The following is a 20,038-nucleotide window of genomic DNA, read 5'->3' as shown; positions in this document are numbered from 1 at the left end:
CATCTGCCTTCAGCTCAGGTCATGATCCCGGGGTCCTGAGGCGAGCCTGCTTCTCCCTCTACCTGCTCTGCCTGCCCCTTCCCCTGTTTGTGCTCTTGCTCTCTGACAAATAAAATCTTTAAAAAAAAAATAAATAAAAAATATTAAAAAAAAAAAAAAGTGAGGGGATGGTGAAATATTTATCATGCAAATGGATGTCAAAAGAAAGCCTGAGGGGCGCCTGGGTGGCTCAGTTGGTTAAGCAACTGCCTTCGGCTCAGGTCATGATCCTGGAGTCCTGGGATCGAGTCCCACATCGGGCTCCCTTCTCGGCAGGGAGTCCGCTTCTCTCTCTGACCCTCCCCCCTCTCGTGTGCTCTCTCTCTCAAATAAATAAATAAAATCTTTAAAAAAAGAAAAAAAAAAAAAGAAAGCCTGAGTAGCAATATTTATCAGACAAAACAGATGTTAAAACAAGAACTGTAAAAAAGAGACAAAGAAGCACACTATATAATAATGAAGGGGACAGTGCAATAAGAAGATATAGCAATTGTGGATATTTATGCACCCAACATGGGAGCACCCAAATATATAAAACAGTTAATAACAAACATAAAGGAATTAATTGATAACAATACAATAATAGAAGGAAACTTTAACACCCCACTTAGATCAATGAACAGATCATTTAAACAGGACATCAACAAGTAAACAGTGTCTTTGAATGACACACTGGACCAAGTGGATTTAATAGATATATTCAGAACATTCCATCCTAAAACAGCAGAATACACATGGAACACTCTCCAGAACAGATCACATTATTAGCCCACAAAATAAGCCTCAACAAATTTAAAAAGACTGAAGTCATACCAAGCATCTTTTCTGACCACGATACTATGAAACTAGAAGTCAACCACAAGAAAAAATCTGAAAAGACCACAAATACATGGGGGCTAAATGACATGCTACTAAAAATGAACAGGTCACCAAGGAAATAAAACAAAAAATTTAAAAATACACAGAAATGAATGAAAATGAAAACACAATGGTTCAAAACCTCTGGGATACAGCAAAAGCAGTTCTAAGAGGGCAGATTATAGCAATAAAGACCTACTTCAAGAAGAAGAAAAATCTCAAATAAATAACCTACCCTTGCACCTACAGGAGCTAGAAAAAGAACCACCACTAAAACCTAAAACCAGCAGAAGGAAGGAAATAATAAACATTAGAGCAGAAATAAATTATACAGAAACCAAAAAAATAATAGAACAGTTCAATGAAACCAGGAGCTGTTTCTTTGGGGGGGGGGGAAATCAATACCTCTAGCCAGACTTATCAAGAAAAAAAGAGGAAGGACCCAAATCAATAAAATCACAAATGACAGAGGAAAAATAACAACAAACACCACAAAAATATAAACAATCATAAGAGAATATTATGAAAAACTATTTGGCAGGGCACCTGGGTGGTTCAGTGGTTAAGTGTCTGCCTTCAGCTTGGGTCATGATCCCAGGGTCCTGGGATCGAGTTCCACATCAGGCTCCCTGCTCAGGGGGAAGCCTGCTTCTCCCTCTCCCACTCCCCCTGCTTGTGTTCCCTCTCTCGCTGTGTCTCTGTCAAATAAGTAAATAAAATCTTTTAAAATAATAAAAAAATTTAAAAATAAACTATTTACCAACAAATGGACAACTTAGAAGAATTAGATGCATTCCTAGAAACGTATCACCTCCCAAAACTGAATCAAGAAGAAACAGAAAATTTGAACAGACTCATTACCAGCAAAGAAATTGAATCAGCAATCGAAAAGCTCCCAACAAACAAAAGTCCAGGACCAGATGGCTTCACAGGCAAATTCTACCAAACATTTAAAAAAGAGTTAGCACCTATTCTTTTCAAACTATTCCAAAAAAATAGAGAAAGAATGCAGTTGGAAGCTTTCCTTCCATGAGGCCAGCATTACCCCGATACCAAAACCAGATAAAGACACCACTAAAAAAGAGAATGACAGGCCAATATCTCTGATGAACACAGATGCAAAAATCCTCAACAAAATACTAGTAAACCAAATCCAACAATACATCAAAAGACTCATTCACCACAGTCAAGTGGGATTTATTCCTGGGTTGTAAGAGTGGTTCAATATTCACAAATCAATCAATGTGATACATCACATCAATAGGAGAAAGGATAAGAACCACATGATCATTTCAACAGATGCAGGAAAAGCATTTGACAAAGTACATCCATTCATGATAAACACCTTGACAAAGTAGGGTTAGAAAGAACATAACAAAAGCCAAATATGAAAAACCCACAGCTAATATCATCCTTAATGGGGAAAAACTGAGAGTTTTTCCTCTATAGTCAGGAACAAGACAGGGATGTCCACTCTCAATACTGTCATTCAACATAGTACTGGAAATGCTAGCCACAGCAATCAGACAACAAAAAGAAATAAAAGGCATCCAAACCAGTAAGGAAGAAGTAAAACATTCACTATTTGCAGATGACATGATATTATACATAGAAAACCCCAAAGACTCCACCAAAAAACTGCCAGAACTGATACACGAAATCAATAAAGTTGCAGAACACAAAATCAATCTACAGGAATATGCTGCATTTCTATACACCAATAATGAAACAGCAGAAAAAGAAATTGAAAAAAAACAAACCCATTTACAGTTGCACCAAAAATAGTAAGATGCTAGAATAAACCTAACCAAAGAGATGAAAGACCTGTACTCTGGGGCGCCTGGGTGGCTCAGTCGGTTAAGCATCTGCCTTCAGCTAAGGTCATGATCTCAGGGTCCTGGGATCAAGCCCTGCATCGGGCTCCCTGCTCAGCGGGGAGCCTGCTTCTCCCTCTCCTGCTCCCCCTGCTGTGCACTGGCTGTCAAATAAATAAAATCTTAAAAAAAAAAGACATGTATCCTTAAAACTATAAAACGTTGATGAAAGACACTGAAGAGGACACAAGGAAATGGAAAGGCATTCCATGCTCATGGATTGGAAGAACTAATACGTTAAAATGTCTATACTGTCCAAAGCAATCTGCACATTTAATGCAATCCCTATCAAAATACCAACAGCATTTTTCACAGAATTAGAATAAACCTAAAATTTGTATGGAACCACAAAAGACACTGAATAGCCAAAGCAATCTTGAAAAAAAAAGCAAAGCTGGAGGCATCACAATTCCAGACTTCAAGTTATATTACCAAACTGTAGTAATTAAAACAGTATGATACCGGTACAAAAACAGACACACAGATCAACAAGACAGAACAGAAAACCCAGAAACAAACCCACAACTATATGGTCAATTAATCTTTGACAAAGCAGGAAAGAATGGGAAAAAGATGGGTCTTTTCAATAAATGGGTGTTAGGAAAACACGACTGCAACTTGCAAAAGAATGAAACTGGACCACTTTCTTACACCATACAAAATAATAAATTCAAAATGTATTAAAGACCTAAATATGAGTCCTGAAACCATAAAAATCCTAGAAGAGAGCACAGGTAGTAACTTCTCTAACACTGGCAACTTCTCTCTAGATAGGTCCCCTGAGGCAAGGGAACCAAAAGCAAAAAATAAACTATTGGGATTACACCAAAATAAAAAACTTCTGCACAGTGAAGGAAACAATCAACAAAACTAAAAGCCAACCTATGGAATGAGAGAAGATATTTGCAAATGACACATCCAATAAAGGACTAGAATCCAAAACCTATAAAAAACTTATGAAACTCAACACCCAAAAAACAAATAATCCAATTAAAAGATGGGCAGAAGACATAAACAGACACTTCTCCAAAGAAGACATACAGATGGCTAACAGACACATGAAAAGATGCTCATCATCACTTATCATCAGGGAAATGCAAATCAAAACTACAATGAGATATCACCTCACACCTGTCAGAATGGCTAAAATCAACAACACAAGAAACAACAGGGTTGGCAAGGATGTGGAGAAAAAGGAACCCTCTTGCACTATTTGTAGGAATGCAAACTAGCACAGCCACTCTTATGGAGGTTCCTCAAAAAGTTAAAAATAGAACTACCCTACAATTCCACAATTGCACTACTGGGTAATACCCAAAGAATACAAAAACACTAATTCAAAGGGATACATGCACCCCTATGTTTGTAGCAGCATTATTTATAATACCCAAGATATGGAAGCAGTCCAAGTGTCCACTGGTTGATGAATGGATAAAGATGTGGGGTTCAGCCATAAAAAAGAATGAAATCTTGCCATTTGCAATGACACTGATGGACCTAGAAAGCATAATGCTAAGTGTAAAACATCAGTGAGATAAAGACAAATACCATACGATTTCACTCATATGTGTAATTTCAGCTACTAAACAGAGAGAAAAAAGAGACACAAACCAAGAAACAGACTCTTTAACTACATATAACAAACTGATGGTTACCTGAAGGGAGGTGAGTGGGGCATGGGTGAAATAGGTGATGGGGATTAAGGAATGCACTTATTATGATGAGCACAAGGAGATTAAAATAAAAACTTAAAAATAATAATTACACATCAAGACCAAATGGAATTTATTCCAGGGATACAAAGATGACTCAATACTGGAAACTATCAGTATAATCCACCATATTAACAGGCTAAAGAAGAAATATCACATGATCATATCAATTTGATATAGAAAAAGCATTTGACAAAAATCAACACTCATTCATGACAGAAAGCAGAAATCAGAAAAAAAGAAATAGAGGAAACTCCTTTAACTTAATAAAGAGCATATACCAAAAAACCTACCACTAATATCAAACTAAATGCTTCTCTTCTTAGTATCAGAAATGAGGCAAGGATGTCCACTCTCCTCAAAGTTCTAGCCAGTAAAATAAGGAAATAAAAAGCATATCAATCAGTAAGGGAAAAGTAAACCTGGCCATACTTGCATATAACATGACCGTCTACTAGAAAAATCCAAGGAGTCTACGAAAAAAAAAATGCCTAGAACTAGTGAGTTTGGCAAGGTCACAGGATATAAGATCAACATACGAAAATAAAATGTATCTCTATACACCAGCAATAAACATGTGGACATAAAAATTAAAAATATAATGCCACTTACAACCCCTCAAAAAATAAAAAAATTAGGTGTTAATCTAACAAAACAAGACAAAACATCCTGGACATTACACAACAGTGATAAAAATAAAGAAGATTTAAGTAAATGGAGAGACATACCACGTTCATAGATTGAAAATGTCAACATAAGTAAAGGTATCAATACTCCTTCCCCAAACTGAAATTCAAGTTTCACACAACTACAAAATCTCAGGAAGATTTTTTGTAGATACAGATACTATTATTCTATAGTTTATATGGAAAGACAGAAAAACAAGAAGAGCTCAAACAATTTTGAAAGAGAACAAGTGGCTGGAATCATTCTATCTGATATCAAGACTTATTACAGAGCTATAACAGCAAGACTGTGTGGAGGGTCAAACACAAACCTCAACAGAATAGAGTTAAGAAACCCAGAAATAGATGCACACAAGTATGCCCAAATAATTTTTTTACAAAGGTGTAAAAGCAATTCAATAGAGAAAAGACAGCCTTTTCAACAAATGGTGCTGGAGCAAAAAGGCATTTATAGACAAAAAATTGACTTCACCTAAACTTCACACTATGCAAAAATTAAAATGGATCACAGACCTAATGTAAAATGTAAAACTATAAAACTTTTAGAAATAAAATTGAGGAGAAAATCTCCGGGATTAAGAGCTAGGCAAAGATCTTAAACTTAACACCAAAAGCACAATCCATAAAAGGAAAAGTCAGACTTCACCAAAATTAAAAACTTTTGTTCTGTGAAAGACCTTGTTAAGGGAATGGAAAGACAAGCCTTGGGGCACCTGGGTGGCTCAGTCACTGAAGCGTCTGCCTTCAACTCAGGTCATGATCCCAGCATCCTGGGATCGAGCCCCACTTCAGGCTCCCTGCTCAGTGGGAAGCCTGCTTCTGCGTCTCCCTCTGCCGCTCCCCTGCTTGTGCTCTCTCTCATGCACACACACTCTCTCTCAAATAAATAAATAAAATCTTGGGGGGAAAAAAAAAGACAAGCCTCAGGCTGGGAGAAATTATTTGGAACCTACATATCCAACCAAGGCCTAGTATCTAAACTATATAAAGAACTCTTAAAACTCAACAGTATAAAAACACAGAATGCAATAGAGAATGCGCAAAAGACAGCAAAGAGGTATTTCACCAAACAGGATGTACAGACGGCAAATAAGCACATGGAAAGATGTTCAAGACCTTTAGGCATTACGGAAATGCAAATTAAAACCACAACAAGGTATCATTATACACCTATCAGTTTGGCTAAAATGAAAAACAGTGACAATGCCAAATCCTGGCAAACATGCAGAGAAACTAGAACTCCCATACTTTGCTGGTAGGCTGTAAAATGGTCAGCCACGCTCGAAAACTGGCAGTTTCTATAAAATCAACCATGCAACTACCTTGTGACTCAGGGATTGCGATCCTGGACATTTACTTCAGAGAAATAAAGACACGTTCACACCTATGTTGTATGCTGTAATGCTTACAGCAGCTGTATTCAGAATGATATCCCCAAAGTGGACAAAACCCAGATGTCCTTCTGTGGATGACTGGTTAAAACAAGTCATGGTACATCCCATCCGTACCATGGACTACTATTCAACAATGAGAAAAAAAAAGCCCACAAATTATTAGTACATACAACCTAACTGAATCTGCAGAGAATTATGCTGAATGAAAAAGCCAATCCCAAAATATTACATACTGCACAACTCAATATATATAAATAACTTTCTTGAAATGACAAAATTATAGAAATGAAAAACAGATTAGTGGTTGCCAGTGGCTAAAGGAGGACATCAGGGCACAAAGAAAGTGGGTGTGGCTATAAAAGGGGAACAGGAGGGATTCTGTAATGATAGAAATGTTCTGTATCGGGACTGTACCCATGTCAACCCCCTGGTTGAGATACTGAAATACGGTGTTACCACTGGGGAAACTGGGTAAGGAACACAGGAAGTCTGTGTGTCATTCTTAAAACTGCATGTGAATCTACAATTACCTCAATACAAAAAGGTTAACTTTTAAAAAGGCAAAATAAGGACATTTCAGACTGAGAATAAAACAAACAAAACAAAAAGTGGAGTTCATCACTAGCAAGCAGAGTTAAGGGAAGTCCTTTAGCCATAAGAAAAAGCAGCACATGGAAATCTAAATCCACATAAAGGAATTAAAAGCAGTGGAAATGATAACTGAATAGGTAAATACAGAAGATTTCTAAACACACCTTAACTACTTAAAGCAAAACCTTTATAATTTGTTTAAGGCAAAAATAACACAATATATTGTGTGATTATAACACAGGTAGATGATGACAATGGCACAAATAAATGCCAGGAGAGGGGAGATGAAAGTACATGGTCACCAAGTCCTTACCATACACAAGTGGACTATTACCTGAAGGCAAACTGTGATCATTTAAAGACGTATGCCAAACCCTAAAGCCACCACTAAAAAAAAAACAGTTACAGAAAATATGCCAAAAAATATCAACCATCATAAAATTATTCACTACAAAAGAAAGCGGAAAAAGATGAAAAAGGGAACAAATGGGGCAAAGAGGAAACAAACAGCAAGCTGGTAAGTTTAAACCCAACCAGATCAATTAATCAGTCTCATTAAATACAAATGACTTATACCCCAAAATAAAACACAGACTAAAAAAAAAAAAAAAAAGAAAAAGAAAATTACATTATGGGCTGTCTATACAAGAAATCTACTTTAAGTATAGACACCATTGGTTAAAAGTAAAAAGATGGAAAAAGATATACCATGCTACCATTAATCATAAGAAAACTGGAGGGCCCCTTATCAAAGCAGATTTCAGAACAAAGCATATTATTTGGGATAAAGAGGGTAATTTCATCAATTATGAATAGGTCATTTCATCAGGAGGTCATAATAATCTTAAATGACAGAGCTTCAAAACACAAGGCAAAACTGATAAAACAGAAAGAAAAAACAAATTACAAATATATTTTATTTCAACAGACCTCTCTCAAAATTTGATAGGACAAGCGGACAGAAAACCAGTAAAGACACAGAAGACAGCCTCAACAACACGACAACTAACTGGGTAGTCAGTTACAGAACTAACTACCAAGTAACTGACCATCATCAGCATTTACAGAAACTCCAAACAACAGAGCAGACCACACATCCTTCTTAAGTACACATGGGACATTTACCAAACTAGACCATGTTCTGGTGCATAACACAAGTCTCAAGTTTAAAAGGATTCAAACAAAAAATATACTCTGACCCCAAGAGAATTAAATTCGAAATCAGTAACAGGACAATTTCTGGAAAATCCTCAAAACATTTGGGAACTAGGGTGCCTGGGTGGCTCAGCTGGTTAGGTGACTGCCTTCGGCTCAGGTCATGATCCTGGAGTTCCAGGATCAGGTCCCGCATCGGGCTCCCTGCTCAGTGCGGAGTCTGCTTCTCCCTCTGACCCTCCCTCCTCTCATGTGCTCTCTCTCTCTCTCTCATTCTCTCTCTCAAATAAATAAATAAAATCTTTAAAAAAAAAAACATTTGGCAACTAAACAACACACCTCTAAATAATCCCAAGGGCAATTAGAAAGTATTTGGACCTGAATAAAAATGAATATGTCAAATACCAAAATGTCTGGGACACAAGTCAAGCAGCACTTCAAGGGAAATTCATGGCATTAAACAGAATGGAAAAGAAGATCTCAAATTAAATGACCCAAGCTTCCCCTTTAAGAAACTAGAATAGGGCACATTAAATCCAAAGTAGGCAGAAGAAAAGGAGTAATAAAAAGAATAACAAATAGCAATGAAACAGAAAACAAAATAACAATGAAACCAAGAACTGATTTTCTGAGGAGATCAATAACAAGGTGAATAAAAAGGGATAACAGAACATTATGCAGTCAAATGCTCTACCACTGAGCTATACCCCCAGGATAACAACATTATGAACAACTTTATGCTGGTACATTCGACATGGAAGACGAATTCCTTGAGAGACACAAACTACCAATGCTCTCTGATGAAGAAACAGATAACCCGAAGAGGCCTATATCTATTAAAGAAATTAAATATGTGGTTAAAAACCTACCCATGAGAAAACTTCAAGGCCCAGATGGCTTCAGTGAAATCTACCAAACATTTAAGAAATAATACCAATTCTACAAAAAGTTTTCCAGGAAATAGGAGAAAATAATCCCAACATATTTCATGATGCCACCATGAACCCTGATGCCAAAAATCAGAAAAAGGCATGATAACATAAACTAATATTCATTATCAACATAAAATTTTAAAAAGTCTTGGCAAATCCAATGATACATGGAAATCGTAATGCATCATAACCAAGTTGGGCTCATCTCTGGAATGCAAATTTGGCTTAGCATTCAAATTAACACTCGGCAGGGTAAAAGGCACCTATGAAAACTCTCAGCTAACAATGTACGTAAAAGTGAAAGACTAAAATGCCTTCCCCCTAAGGTGAAGGAGACTCTGCTGTGGCATCTACTTCCACCACATCCATCCAACACTGTAATGGAGGTCTTGGCCAGTGCATGACAGCAAGAAATAGACAGCATATGCAGACTGGAAACAAAGAATTAAAACTGTCCATATGCACAGATCACATGACTGACTCCATATAAAATCTTAAGAAATCTTAAAAAAAAAAACCTACCAGAATTAATAAATTTACCAAGATTGCAGGATACAAGATCAATATCCAAAAATTACTTGCATTTTTATAGTTTAGCAATAAAAAATTAGAAATTGAAATTCAAAAATATTATCATTTATGATAGCTTCCAAAAATATGAAATACTTAGGGATAAATCTGATAAAAAATGTGCACATTATATTTGTACATTGAGAATTAAGCAATTCTACTAAGAAAAATTAAAGAGAACCTGAATAAATGGAGATGTATACTTTGGGGGACAGAAAACAACACTGTGTAGATGTCAATTCATCCCAAATTAATTCATAGATTCAACAATCAAAATCCCAGGACAAAAATCCCAGGATAGTTTTTTGTAGAAGTTGACAAATTGAGTCCAACATTCATTCGGAAATGCAAAGGACCAAGAATGGCCAAAACAACTTTGAAAAAGGACAAGAACGCTGGAGGACTTTCCTGATTTCAAAACTCTTAAATATATAGTAATCAAGACACTGTGTTATGGTGTCAAGATAGACAGTGGATCAGTGTAACAGAACAGAGTCTAGAAATAGAGCCATATGGATATGGTCAATTGGTTTTTGACAAAGAAGCAAAGACAATGCAGTGGAGAAAGGACTAACTTTTGAACAAATAGTGCTGGAACAATCGGATATCCGTAATGAAAAACCTGACCTTCAATCCATTCTTCACACCACAAATAAAAATTATCTCAAAATGGATCACTGACCAATAGAAAAGCTAAAACTATAAAACTTCCAAAAGAATACAGAGAAAATCTTTGTGACCTCTGGTGAGGCAAAGATTTCTTAATATAACAAAACACAATTGATAAAAAGAAAAAGTAATGACGTGGAATTCTTCAAAACTAAAAACATGTTCTTCAAAAGACAATGTGAAGAGAATATTCTTCTCCAGACTGTAAGACAGTATTTGCAAACTACATATCTGATAAAGGACTTGTACTCAGAATATATAAAAACTCTCAAAACTCAACAAGAACACTACCCAATTTTTTTTTTTAAAGATTTTATTTATTTGAGAGAGAATGAGAGATAGAGAGCACGAGAGGGAAGAGGGTCAGAGGGAGAAGCAGACTCCCCGCTGAGCAGGGAGCCCGATGCGGGACTTGATCCCGGGACTCCAGGATCATGACCTGAGCTGAAGGCAGTCGCTTAACCAACTGAGCCACCCAGGCGCCCGAACACTACCCGATTTTAAATCAAGCAAAAGATATGAACAGGCACTTTAGCCAAGAGAGTATACAGATGGCAATTAATCATACGGAAAAATGTTCAACATCATTACTCATTAAGGAAGTGCAAATCAAACCACAATAGGGTAGAACTTGCTATACTACACACCTATTAGAATGGCTGAAGTTGGAAAGACTGACCACACCAAACATTACGGGGAGATACGGAGCAAATGGAACTTTCAGTCACTGCTGCTGGGAATGTAAAATACCAGAATCCCTTTGAGAAACAGATTGGAAGTTTACCTTAAAGTTAACACACACATATTACAGGACCAAGCCATTCCACTCCTAAATATTTACCCAAGAGAAAAGAAAACATGTCCTTACAAAGACCTATCTATAAACAGGTATATAAAAATGTTCATTAGCTTAATCGGCGATGGCCCCAAATGAGAAACAACCCAAATGTCGATGAATAGGTGGGTGGATGGAGAAACAAAATGTGGTATATCCATACAAGGGAATACTACTCAACAATAAAAACTACTGATATATGCAACAACATGGAATAATTTAAAATAATTGCACTAAGTCAAAGCAGCCAGGCAATATAAGAATATATGCCTGTATAAATCCACTATATGACATTCTAAAAAAATACAAACTAATCTATAGTAGGCAGAAAGTATATCAGTGGTTGCCTGCAGTTAAGGGGATGAGGAGTAGGAAGGGGTACAAGGGAGTGATTTCAGAGGAGCACTGGAAAGCTTTGGTGGTGGTGAATATATTCATAACCTTAACTGTGGTAGTAGTTTCATGGGAGTATACATATGTCAAAATATATCAAACATATATTTCAAGTATGTGCAATTTATTATATACCTCAATAAAGCTAAATAAAGGGAAATATACCTGTTATATATATACAGTCATACATATAGTAAAGAAATGTACCTAACTTACATATATGTCTATATATCTATATATATGATTACGCCCTGATATACCTAAATAAAGGAAAAATAGAAACTACCAATAGCATAGAAGATAGACACCTAATTCTGGACACCTGGAGCTTCTGAATTTTTGTGTTGGTCCCGCCTCTCACGGCCCAGGTGCCTGTGCTGGGTTTTTATCCACACTCTACTTTCATTAAGCACAAAAGTAAGGGAAAAGGGAAAGCTGCCTGCGGGGAATGAATTATGAACTTAGGGGGGAAATGAGGGCAAACAAAACGTTCATTCTGTAATTTAAAAGCCCTTGGCATACCAAACACCTCTGGACAGTGAGATTCTAGGTGATTTTCCTTTGGTTTCTTTAAATTTTTCTGTACTTTCCAAATTCTTTACAAGCATTATTTTGCTCTTTGCGGGGGGAGGGGGGTATGGGACAGTTTCAAAATAACCAGTTTAAATTCTTCATGAAGTAAAGAACTATTCAAAAAGAAGCCTCAGGAGTTTTCACCTGTTCATAATTAATGAACAGCACCCAAACACACACACACACACACACACACACACACACACACCCTCAGCATTAATGTAGATCAAAGAACAGGGAGACTTCATTTATAAGGATGAAGGATATTTACAAATATTTAAAAGCTCAAACCTCAAAAACTAGATAACTGTTCTAAATTCTGAATTTCACTAGTCAACCACTGAGCTGGCTGTCACCTATTAAAGACATGATATATTTTAACTGATTCCCTGCCCTTTAGGTTGAAAAGGGAGTTCATACACACTAAAAGGAAAAGTCCTGTATGAACTTTCAGGAGGCTGGAGGCCGCAACAAGAGGTTCCTCTCCACTAAGGCTTATAAGCCTGCAAATGAATCAAGCCTTACAATACAGGATGGAAGCCAGGACAGACAGGATTTCTTAACTCTGCTTGGCCCCAAGCTGTTGGTGGCAGACATTTATGTCACATTTTTTTAGCAAGTGTATAGAAAGCCGGCAGGGGGTTCAAAAATGCCAAATGCCGATAAAATAGGTTTCTTTTTCAGTAACTTCACAGGTCAAATTAGGTGCAAAATGATTTTTATGCAACCTGAAAACAAATCTTAAGAGTCTTCCTCCATGGTTTCTAAAAGAATAAACCAATTTCCTAGTGATCATAGAATTCTTGGCTGAATTCTTCACTTCCACTGCAGAGAAAAAAATGAAAGTAGGTTAGCATAGCACAACACTACACAAGTTAACAGAACCCAGAACACTTACATGTCTTGGAGTGCTCGTGAGATAGCATGTAATTGGCAAGAGGTGGTGTGTAAGTCAAACACTGCAGCGCCGCATTGGCAAAACAGGTATTGCCCAAATTCTGGAGCCCAGCTCCAACTCTATGAGTCTGTTGCCACTTAAGACAAATCTTCTCAGATGGGAAAAGAACTTTTTGTGGAGGAGCAATGCCATCACCTAGGGCTAGAAAAATAAACAAGAAATATTTAAAAACAAGGCTTTGCACGTTTCTCAAGTTCAATAAATAGCAACACATCAAACTAAATCCGATCAAGATTAGGTTTTTACCAGCTAACCAGAAATACAGGGAAGAAAGGGACATTTTAAAAGACAGATCCTAGAATGTGGGAAATCGAAAAGATTTGGTTTCTTCAACCAGTAAACTGCAATGACCAAAGGGGGTGTTAACAGAAACTTAAAGACATCCACCAAATGCAAAGTACAGACCTTGTTTGGATGTTGATTTCAACAAACCAGCTGTTAAAAAAACGACAGAGAAATTTTAATGTTGACTAGAGTTTTAATATAAAGATGTTTAAATTTTTAGAAAAGAATTTTTTAAGTATACAAACTAAAATATTTATAGATGAACTACAAAGTCTTGGATTTGCTTTATAATGATGGGAGGGGAGTAAATGGTAAAGGTATAAGTTGATAAAGCTGACTGATGACTACATGAGAGTTCACTCTAACTACTCTTATATCTACTTAAAAAGTTTTCAACACAATCTATAGAAAATGCAGGCTGAGCCCACTCTCTGTAACATTTGCTGTGGAAGGGCACCTGGGTGGCTCAGTTGGTTAAGCGACTGCTTTCGGCTCAGGTCATGATCCTGGAGTCCCTGGATCGAGTCCCACATCGGGCTCCCTGCTCGGCGGGGGGTCTGCTTCTCCCTCTGACCCTCTTCCCTCTCGTGCTGTCTCTCTCATTCACTCTCTCTCAAATAAATAAATAAAATCTTAAAAAAAAAAATTTGCTGTGGAAGCTTCTATGCAGTACCACCACCATCACTGTCCTCTTCACGAGCACCGTACTTCTAGAGTCCTTCTTAGCTGCCAGACAGTCTCAGTCTAAGAGTTGGTAGTGACATCATCCTCATTTTACCAGAAAGGAACCTGGCTCTGAACTCAGGCTGCTGGGCACCACTATCCACATCATAAGTATACGCTATGTTGCCTAAAAAGATGTTTATCTATTTTCAAGACTTATAAACAGATTATTAATGATAACTATGCTAACAGAACTCAGGTAAAGCTCAAAAACTTATTTAGGAAAGTTCGATCATCCATGAAGACTACCTTTTCAAAAGTTTGCTAGTTCCTTGGTGCTGCTGGAGATGGGAACGCCTTAATGGATGGTTCTCTATTTTACCAGAGAAATTAATGGGTTTAAGTATGCAAAGGTAGGCTCCAGCTCAGCGGGAACAGAAACAAAAATTAGGAAAAAAGAAATGAGTCTTCAGAGAATGGGACAAGGGCTCCAAAAAGGGCACGGCAGTCAGTTAAGTGTGAGTTAAGGCCTGAGGGAGAGAAAGGAACCCCAGCAAGTAACGGGAAGTTGGAGTCAGTGAAAAGAAGTCCTGTGGGAAAGTCTTGCTGGTGAAGGTCTTTATTTTTTTAATTTTTTTTTTAGATTTTATTTATTTATTTGACAGAAAGAGACACAGCAAGAGAGGGAACACAAGCAGGGGGAGTGGGAGAAGGAGAAGCAGGCTTCCTGCAGAGCAGAGAGCCCGATGCGGGGCTCGATCCCAGGACCCTGGGATCATGACCTGAGCCGAAGGCAGATGCTTAACGACTGAGCCACCCAGGCATCCCTGGTGAAGGTCTTTAAACTCTTATGTGTAACATTCAATTAAATTGTTTATTTTGTGATATAAACTTTCCTCCCACCAAAACACCCTTCAGCAAATCACACTACCCACCACCACATCACAGTATCACATTTACTATGAGGATGCAAAACAATATAAGGACCAAATTATTCTAAGCCAAATGACATTCTGAGTAGGAACTAATCTATTTTCTTTGCATTTCAAAGCTTTCAAATCCAAAAGTTTCAGAAGTACCAACTAAAGTGTCAATGTCTCATTTAACCTGATGAATTTTAACAAATGTAACCACATTTACAGTTTTAACAAATGTAACATTTACATTATCTGCTGTCTTTCAAAGAGCTTTATTACCACAGATAATTTTAACTGGCCCCAAACCCAAAAACTAAAAAAACAACCCATAGCTGGGTAGAGCCATTTGTCAAAAGGCAGTCGTTTTTTAAAAACATCTTCAGGGCGCCTGGGTGGCTCAGTCATTAGACGTCTGCCTTCGGCTCAGGTCATGATCCCAGGGTCCTGGGATCGAGCCCCGCATCGGGCTCCCTGCTCATCAGGGAGCCTGCTTCTCCCTCTCCCACTCCCCCTGCTTCTGTTCCCTCTCTCGCTGTGTCTCTGTCAAATAAATAAATAAAATCTTTAAAAAAAAACTTCAAAATTTTCAAAGACAAACATCTACTTAGGGAACTACAGGTAACTGACAAGTTAACAAAATGCCCACCTCAAATCTCACTGAGATGAAGTTGATCCTTCAATAAATTAAGAATAAAAGAAACTACAAATATCATAATAACTAAAAGTAATCCACCCTGTTATGATACATGTTAATCATAAACAAGCAGCACAGGAAAATGAAGCCTGTCAGACAAGGTCACTGCTGGCCACTCGGGTGGCAAGAGGTCTCGCAAAAGACGACCCCCTCCAAAACTGCCAACCACTGACAGCATTTATACAAGAGTTTCTTGGAGTGATTCTGTCTTTAAAAAGTAGTACCTTGATCCTTTTGTGGTGATGGTTTTGATTTATCAGGTACAGATGAACTTGAATAAACTACAGCACCAGGTACTGGTCCTAAAGAAAGTGTGTGATTTGAAACATCATTTAGCGAAGACACAGCTCCCCAGCTGGCAGAACCTGCATCCATGTCTCCAGGTGAGACCGCCTCAGAGCTGCCAGGCTGATTCTGATAGGCTGATGGGTCTGAAGATTCAGAAGCTTTGTCAACTATGGTCATTGTTCAACTCTGCAAAAGACAAAACACATGCAGTTGTTTTATAAATTGAGAAAAGTAATCTACTTAATCTACCATTAGATCTTGGAAAATTATCCCACTCATATTTAATTACTGTCAAATAAGTCACTGTAATAGAAAAACAGCAGTAGTTTTTAACTTTGAAATCATTTCCTTGGAACATTTTAGCGTTGTGCTCATCTGAACATGTCAACAATTTTTAATTATAAAACCTTCAAAGAAATATTTGATTGGATCTTGTCATTCTATTCCAAGCCCCCAAAAGTCTCATATTACAGTTTATAATCAGGGACCTCAGGTTCTAATTCTATACATTTACCAAGAACCTATATATTTTTTTTCTCCCTATCGCTTAAAACTAGAACATGAAATGCACTAATACATTTGACTCAATTTTCAATTCACAGAGTGCATCAGGGAAAAGTGTCAACTACATGGAGAGAAAAATCTAGCTTTAATTTTGAGCTTAAGGTCCAAAATGACTTGTTTGAAATATATTATTTTTTTAGAAAATAGGAAGTCTTACATTTGAAAAGTTTTTCTGAAGCAGCTCATTTATTTGGTGTATGTGACTTTTTAAGTGTCTTTTTTTTATGGTATATATGACTTTTTAAATGAAGACCATAAGATATTACTGACATCAAACTTGAACACAAATACATGTTATAAAGGGGTAATTATAATTTTCTCTCTGAATCCTATTTTTAAATCTTGGGGCTACCACTAATTAAGCATTTTCTATATGCGGGGCACTGTGTTAATCACTGAACACAGATTAATTTACTTAATTTTCATAATGGACGTATGAGAGATTGGATAGAATCTACAGGGTCTATAAAAATGGAGCAATTACAACCCAAACTACTCAGCAGCTGGAACCAGGCACCTGGCCCAACATTCCCAGCAAGGGTTCCTTCTGGCTACACTGACCTAGTCACTGGGGTCCCTTTAGGAATGTAAACTGCCCAGTGACAACCAAATCGAGCGTGCCACTCCTCTATAGATAACCTTTCTCTCAGGCCTGCTCCGACTGCCCCCGGGACAACATCTCAACACCCAGGCTTGACACAGCCTGGCCTAGGAACCGCTCCCCATGCTCCCCAGCTTCCATTCCTACCTGCACTCTCTGGGCTATTCACATGCTATTCTTTTTTACCTCACACTCTTCCAGCCTTCCACCTCCAGCCAGTTAACACTTACCACTTGTCAGTTTAGAATTCATTTCCTCTGGGAACTTTCCTTGACAACAACCCTCCCCCAAGACTGGGTCTGAACCCCTCCTGCAAGCTCCCAAAGCACCCTGCCGATTTCTATGGTAGCGCTCCAGCACCTACTCCACGGCTGGATTCACTTGTTACTCTCCATCACACTCGTATTTATATGCCCGGACCTGGCACACAGAAAGCTGGCCACACATGTGCTCAACAAATGAATGAATCCCGAAGATAGGAAGTAACCAGGGTTTGCTTTTAGCACTGGCTTGTGCTGAGTGATTTATATACAGTATCTCATTTGTATTTAGTATCTCATTCCTACTTTGAAGTAGGAACAGCCTTTAAAACTTGCTTTAAAAAATATTCAGTACAGTCAAGAGAAAGAATAAATACCAACATTCATGCCACTTCAACAAATGTTGTGATCCACAGTCTGCTCACAGTAAGGTTCTTTTAAAAGCTTCAATTTTGTAATTTTAAATTACGGCATGATTATAGCCCCCTGCCCCGAAGGCACAACCTTGAAAATTTTCTGGACTCTTATGCAGAAATAAAAAAAGTTGATGTTAGATTATATCTTAATAAAATAACAAAAACTGAACTTCTTTAAGTGAATCTAAGATACAGGATTTCATTCAGGAAGAAAGCTTGAGCTGTGTTTTCCAAATAAAGTCTACAGCATGAAACACAGTGGAGGTAAGCAAGAGTAAGAAAACAAAAGAGGAGGAAGAGAAGGAGCAGAAGGAAGAAGAAAGCCAAAACAGAGTGCCAAGGAAAGGTAATCGGGCTTCATTTACAGTAACATTTAATAGCAAAAAACTTCAATTTTCCCAGGATAAATACCCCTTCAGGACAATCATTAACAAATGACCAAATAAAACCATTTTACTTGCTCCAATTGCCTTTGGGGGGTGAGGGTGGGGGGGGCTCTTAAATGAAAAAAAAATTAAGGAAAGCATACAACTCGATCAATAACCATATAGCATTACAATTATGGGAAAACAAACCAAAACCATCCATTTGTCTTCATTTGTATATTCAGCCAATGAATACTTATCCTAAAACCATCAAGAATCAAACTAAATTGCACCGGCTTACAGAGATACCCTTCCTACAAGGCAAACAAAGTTGTACAGGACCTAAGATTAATAAATTACATGTTCTTTACTGTTAGTAAAGCTTCTAAACATTATTGTTATGGTTATATCCGGGCTTTTAAGCAACTACTTCCATGAAAAGTTAAAATTTCTCTCAGCATCTGCTAATGACACACAAAAAGTTACAAAAATGTGTTTGAAAAAAATGAGTACATGAATCAAGGCAGGAGGTGTGTGGAGGAATGAGCCTAATCGACTTACAAATGTTTGCTTTAAGTGCAATCTTTTATTCAGAAGTCTTAAGATTTTCAGTCCCTTATATTTCTACCAAATACCACAATATTCTTTTTCATTTTAAAATAAGCATATAGCTGTTTTAAACATTGTGGCACTGCACATAAAGGTAATGATGTCAATACATGTAGAAAAGAAACTGATACACTCTGCTTCTTCATAAACAATGTAATCTACGTCCTTGTAACATTTCTATTTACGTGGAAAACACACAAGCTTCAAAAAGAACAGCCTTGATTTCAATTATTTTTAAGTAAATAAAACGTCTAGCCTTAAACCTTTACAAACCAGTGTAGACTTGATTCAATGATAGGAAAAGAAAGTGAAACTGACCTTAAATAAAAACAAATAAGTAAAACTGATTATTCATATCCCCTGTGCACTTTGAATGAGTCCAAAGAGTGAAATTATCTTTAAAATTTAGCACTCTTTTCTGAGACGCCACGAAAACGTATGAGAACCCGTATTACTATTGTTACCTTCAAAAAGAGGTGTTAACTGAATAGTTTCTCAGCCCGTTTTACTGTTATCTGAGTGTATTTACTTTAAGTAATCAACATGTTTTCCTATAAACAAGTAAACTCTAAGGCCTCCCTTAATATAAAAAAGCTATTCAACAAAAGTAATCTCAACTGCATTCATTATAACAAGGTTAAAGTCCTAGACTGTAAAACTTCTGTCCCATCAAAATTTCATTTCAAACAACTGAAACTGATCACCCTCTCCCCCGACCCCCTCCAGGTAAGTTGGCTCTTCCTGCCCGAAGAAAAAAGAACAGGACCGAGGCGCACACGCTTTTGGGGACGCGCCGCCGGGGCTGGCCGGCCCCTCCTCTCCCCCTCGAGGGTGCCCGCTCCGCCCCGGCGGCCGGCGTGGGGAACTCGGACACTCCGCGGAGGAGCCAGGTGGACGGCCCCGCGAGGGATACCGGCGTGCCGCGGAGGGGCGCCGGGGTGGGAAAGTTTGTCTCTCTAGGGGGTGCGGTGGGGGTGGGGAGGCGAGCCCCGGGCTCCGAGGGCCGCTGGGGGCGGGAGGTGGCAGCCACGCGGGGGGCGGGGGGCGGCGGGCGGGCCGGGGACGCCGGGCTCCGCGGCCGGCGGCCGGCACACGCCCACCGCGGGCAGACCCGTGCGGGCCAGGCCGCCCCGGGGC

The 20,038-nt window shown here is 38.1% G+C and overlaps 1 protein-coding gene across 5 annotated transcripts in view; it reads right to left on the bottom strand.

The window, feature by feature from the left end:
* The window catches only part of USP42 (ubiquitin specific peptidase 42), a 76,180-nt gene that overhangs the window by 28,636 nt on the left and 27,506 nt on the right, over positions 1-20,038 (bottom strand). For 4 of the 5 annotated variants that reach the window (XM_073886374.1, XM_073886373.1, XM_073886375.1 and 1 more), the window contains 3 exons: positions 16,023-16,272; positions 13,645-13,674; positions 13,180-13,380 (listed from right to left, as the gene is read on the bottom strand). In XM_073886374.1, the coding sequence (XP_073742475.1) occupies positions 13,180-13,380; positions 13,645-13,674; positions 16,023-16,263 (472 nt within the window). In that variant the 5' untranslated portion in view covers positions 16,264-16,272. The remainder of the gene's footprint in view (positions 1-13,179; positions 13,381-13,644; positions 13,675-16,022; positions 16,273-20,038) is intronic. The other variant, XM_025863673.2, reaches the window with a different exon arrangement.

Source organism: Callorhinus ursinus, unplaced genomic scaffold (genome assembly GCF_003265705.2).
Source record: "Callorhinus ursinus isolate GAN/ISIS: 27379988/994484 unplaced genomic scaffold, GSC_fseal_2.0 scaffold70, whole genome shotgun sequence".
Classification (NCBI taxonomy): Eukaryota; Metazoa; Chordata; class Mammalia; order Carnivora; family Otariidae; genus Callorhinus; species Callorhinus ursinus.
Note: the sequence above shows the minus strand (reverse complement) of the source record. Positions and strands in the feature narration are given on the sequence as shown.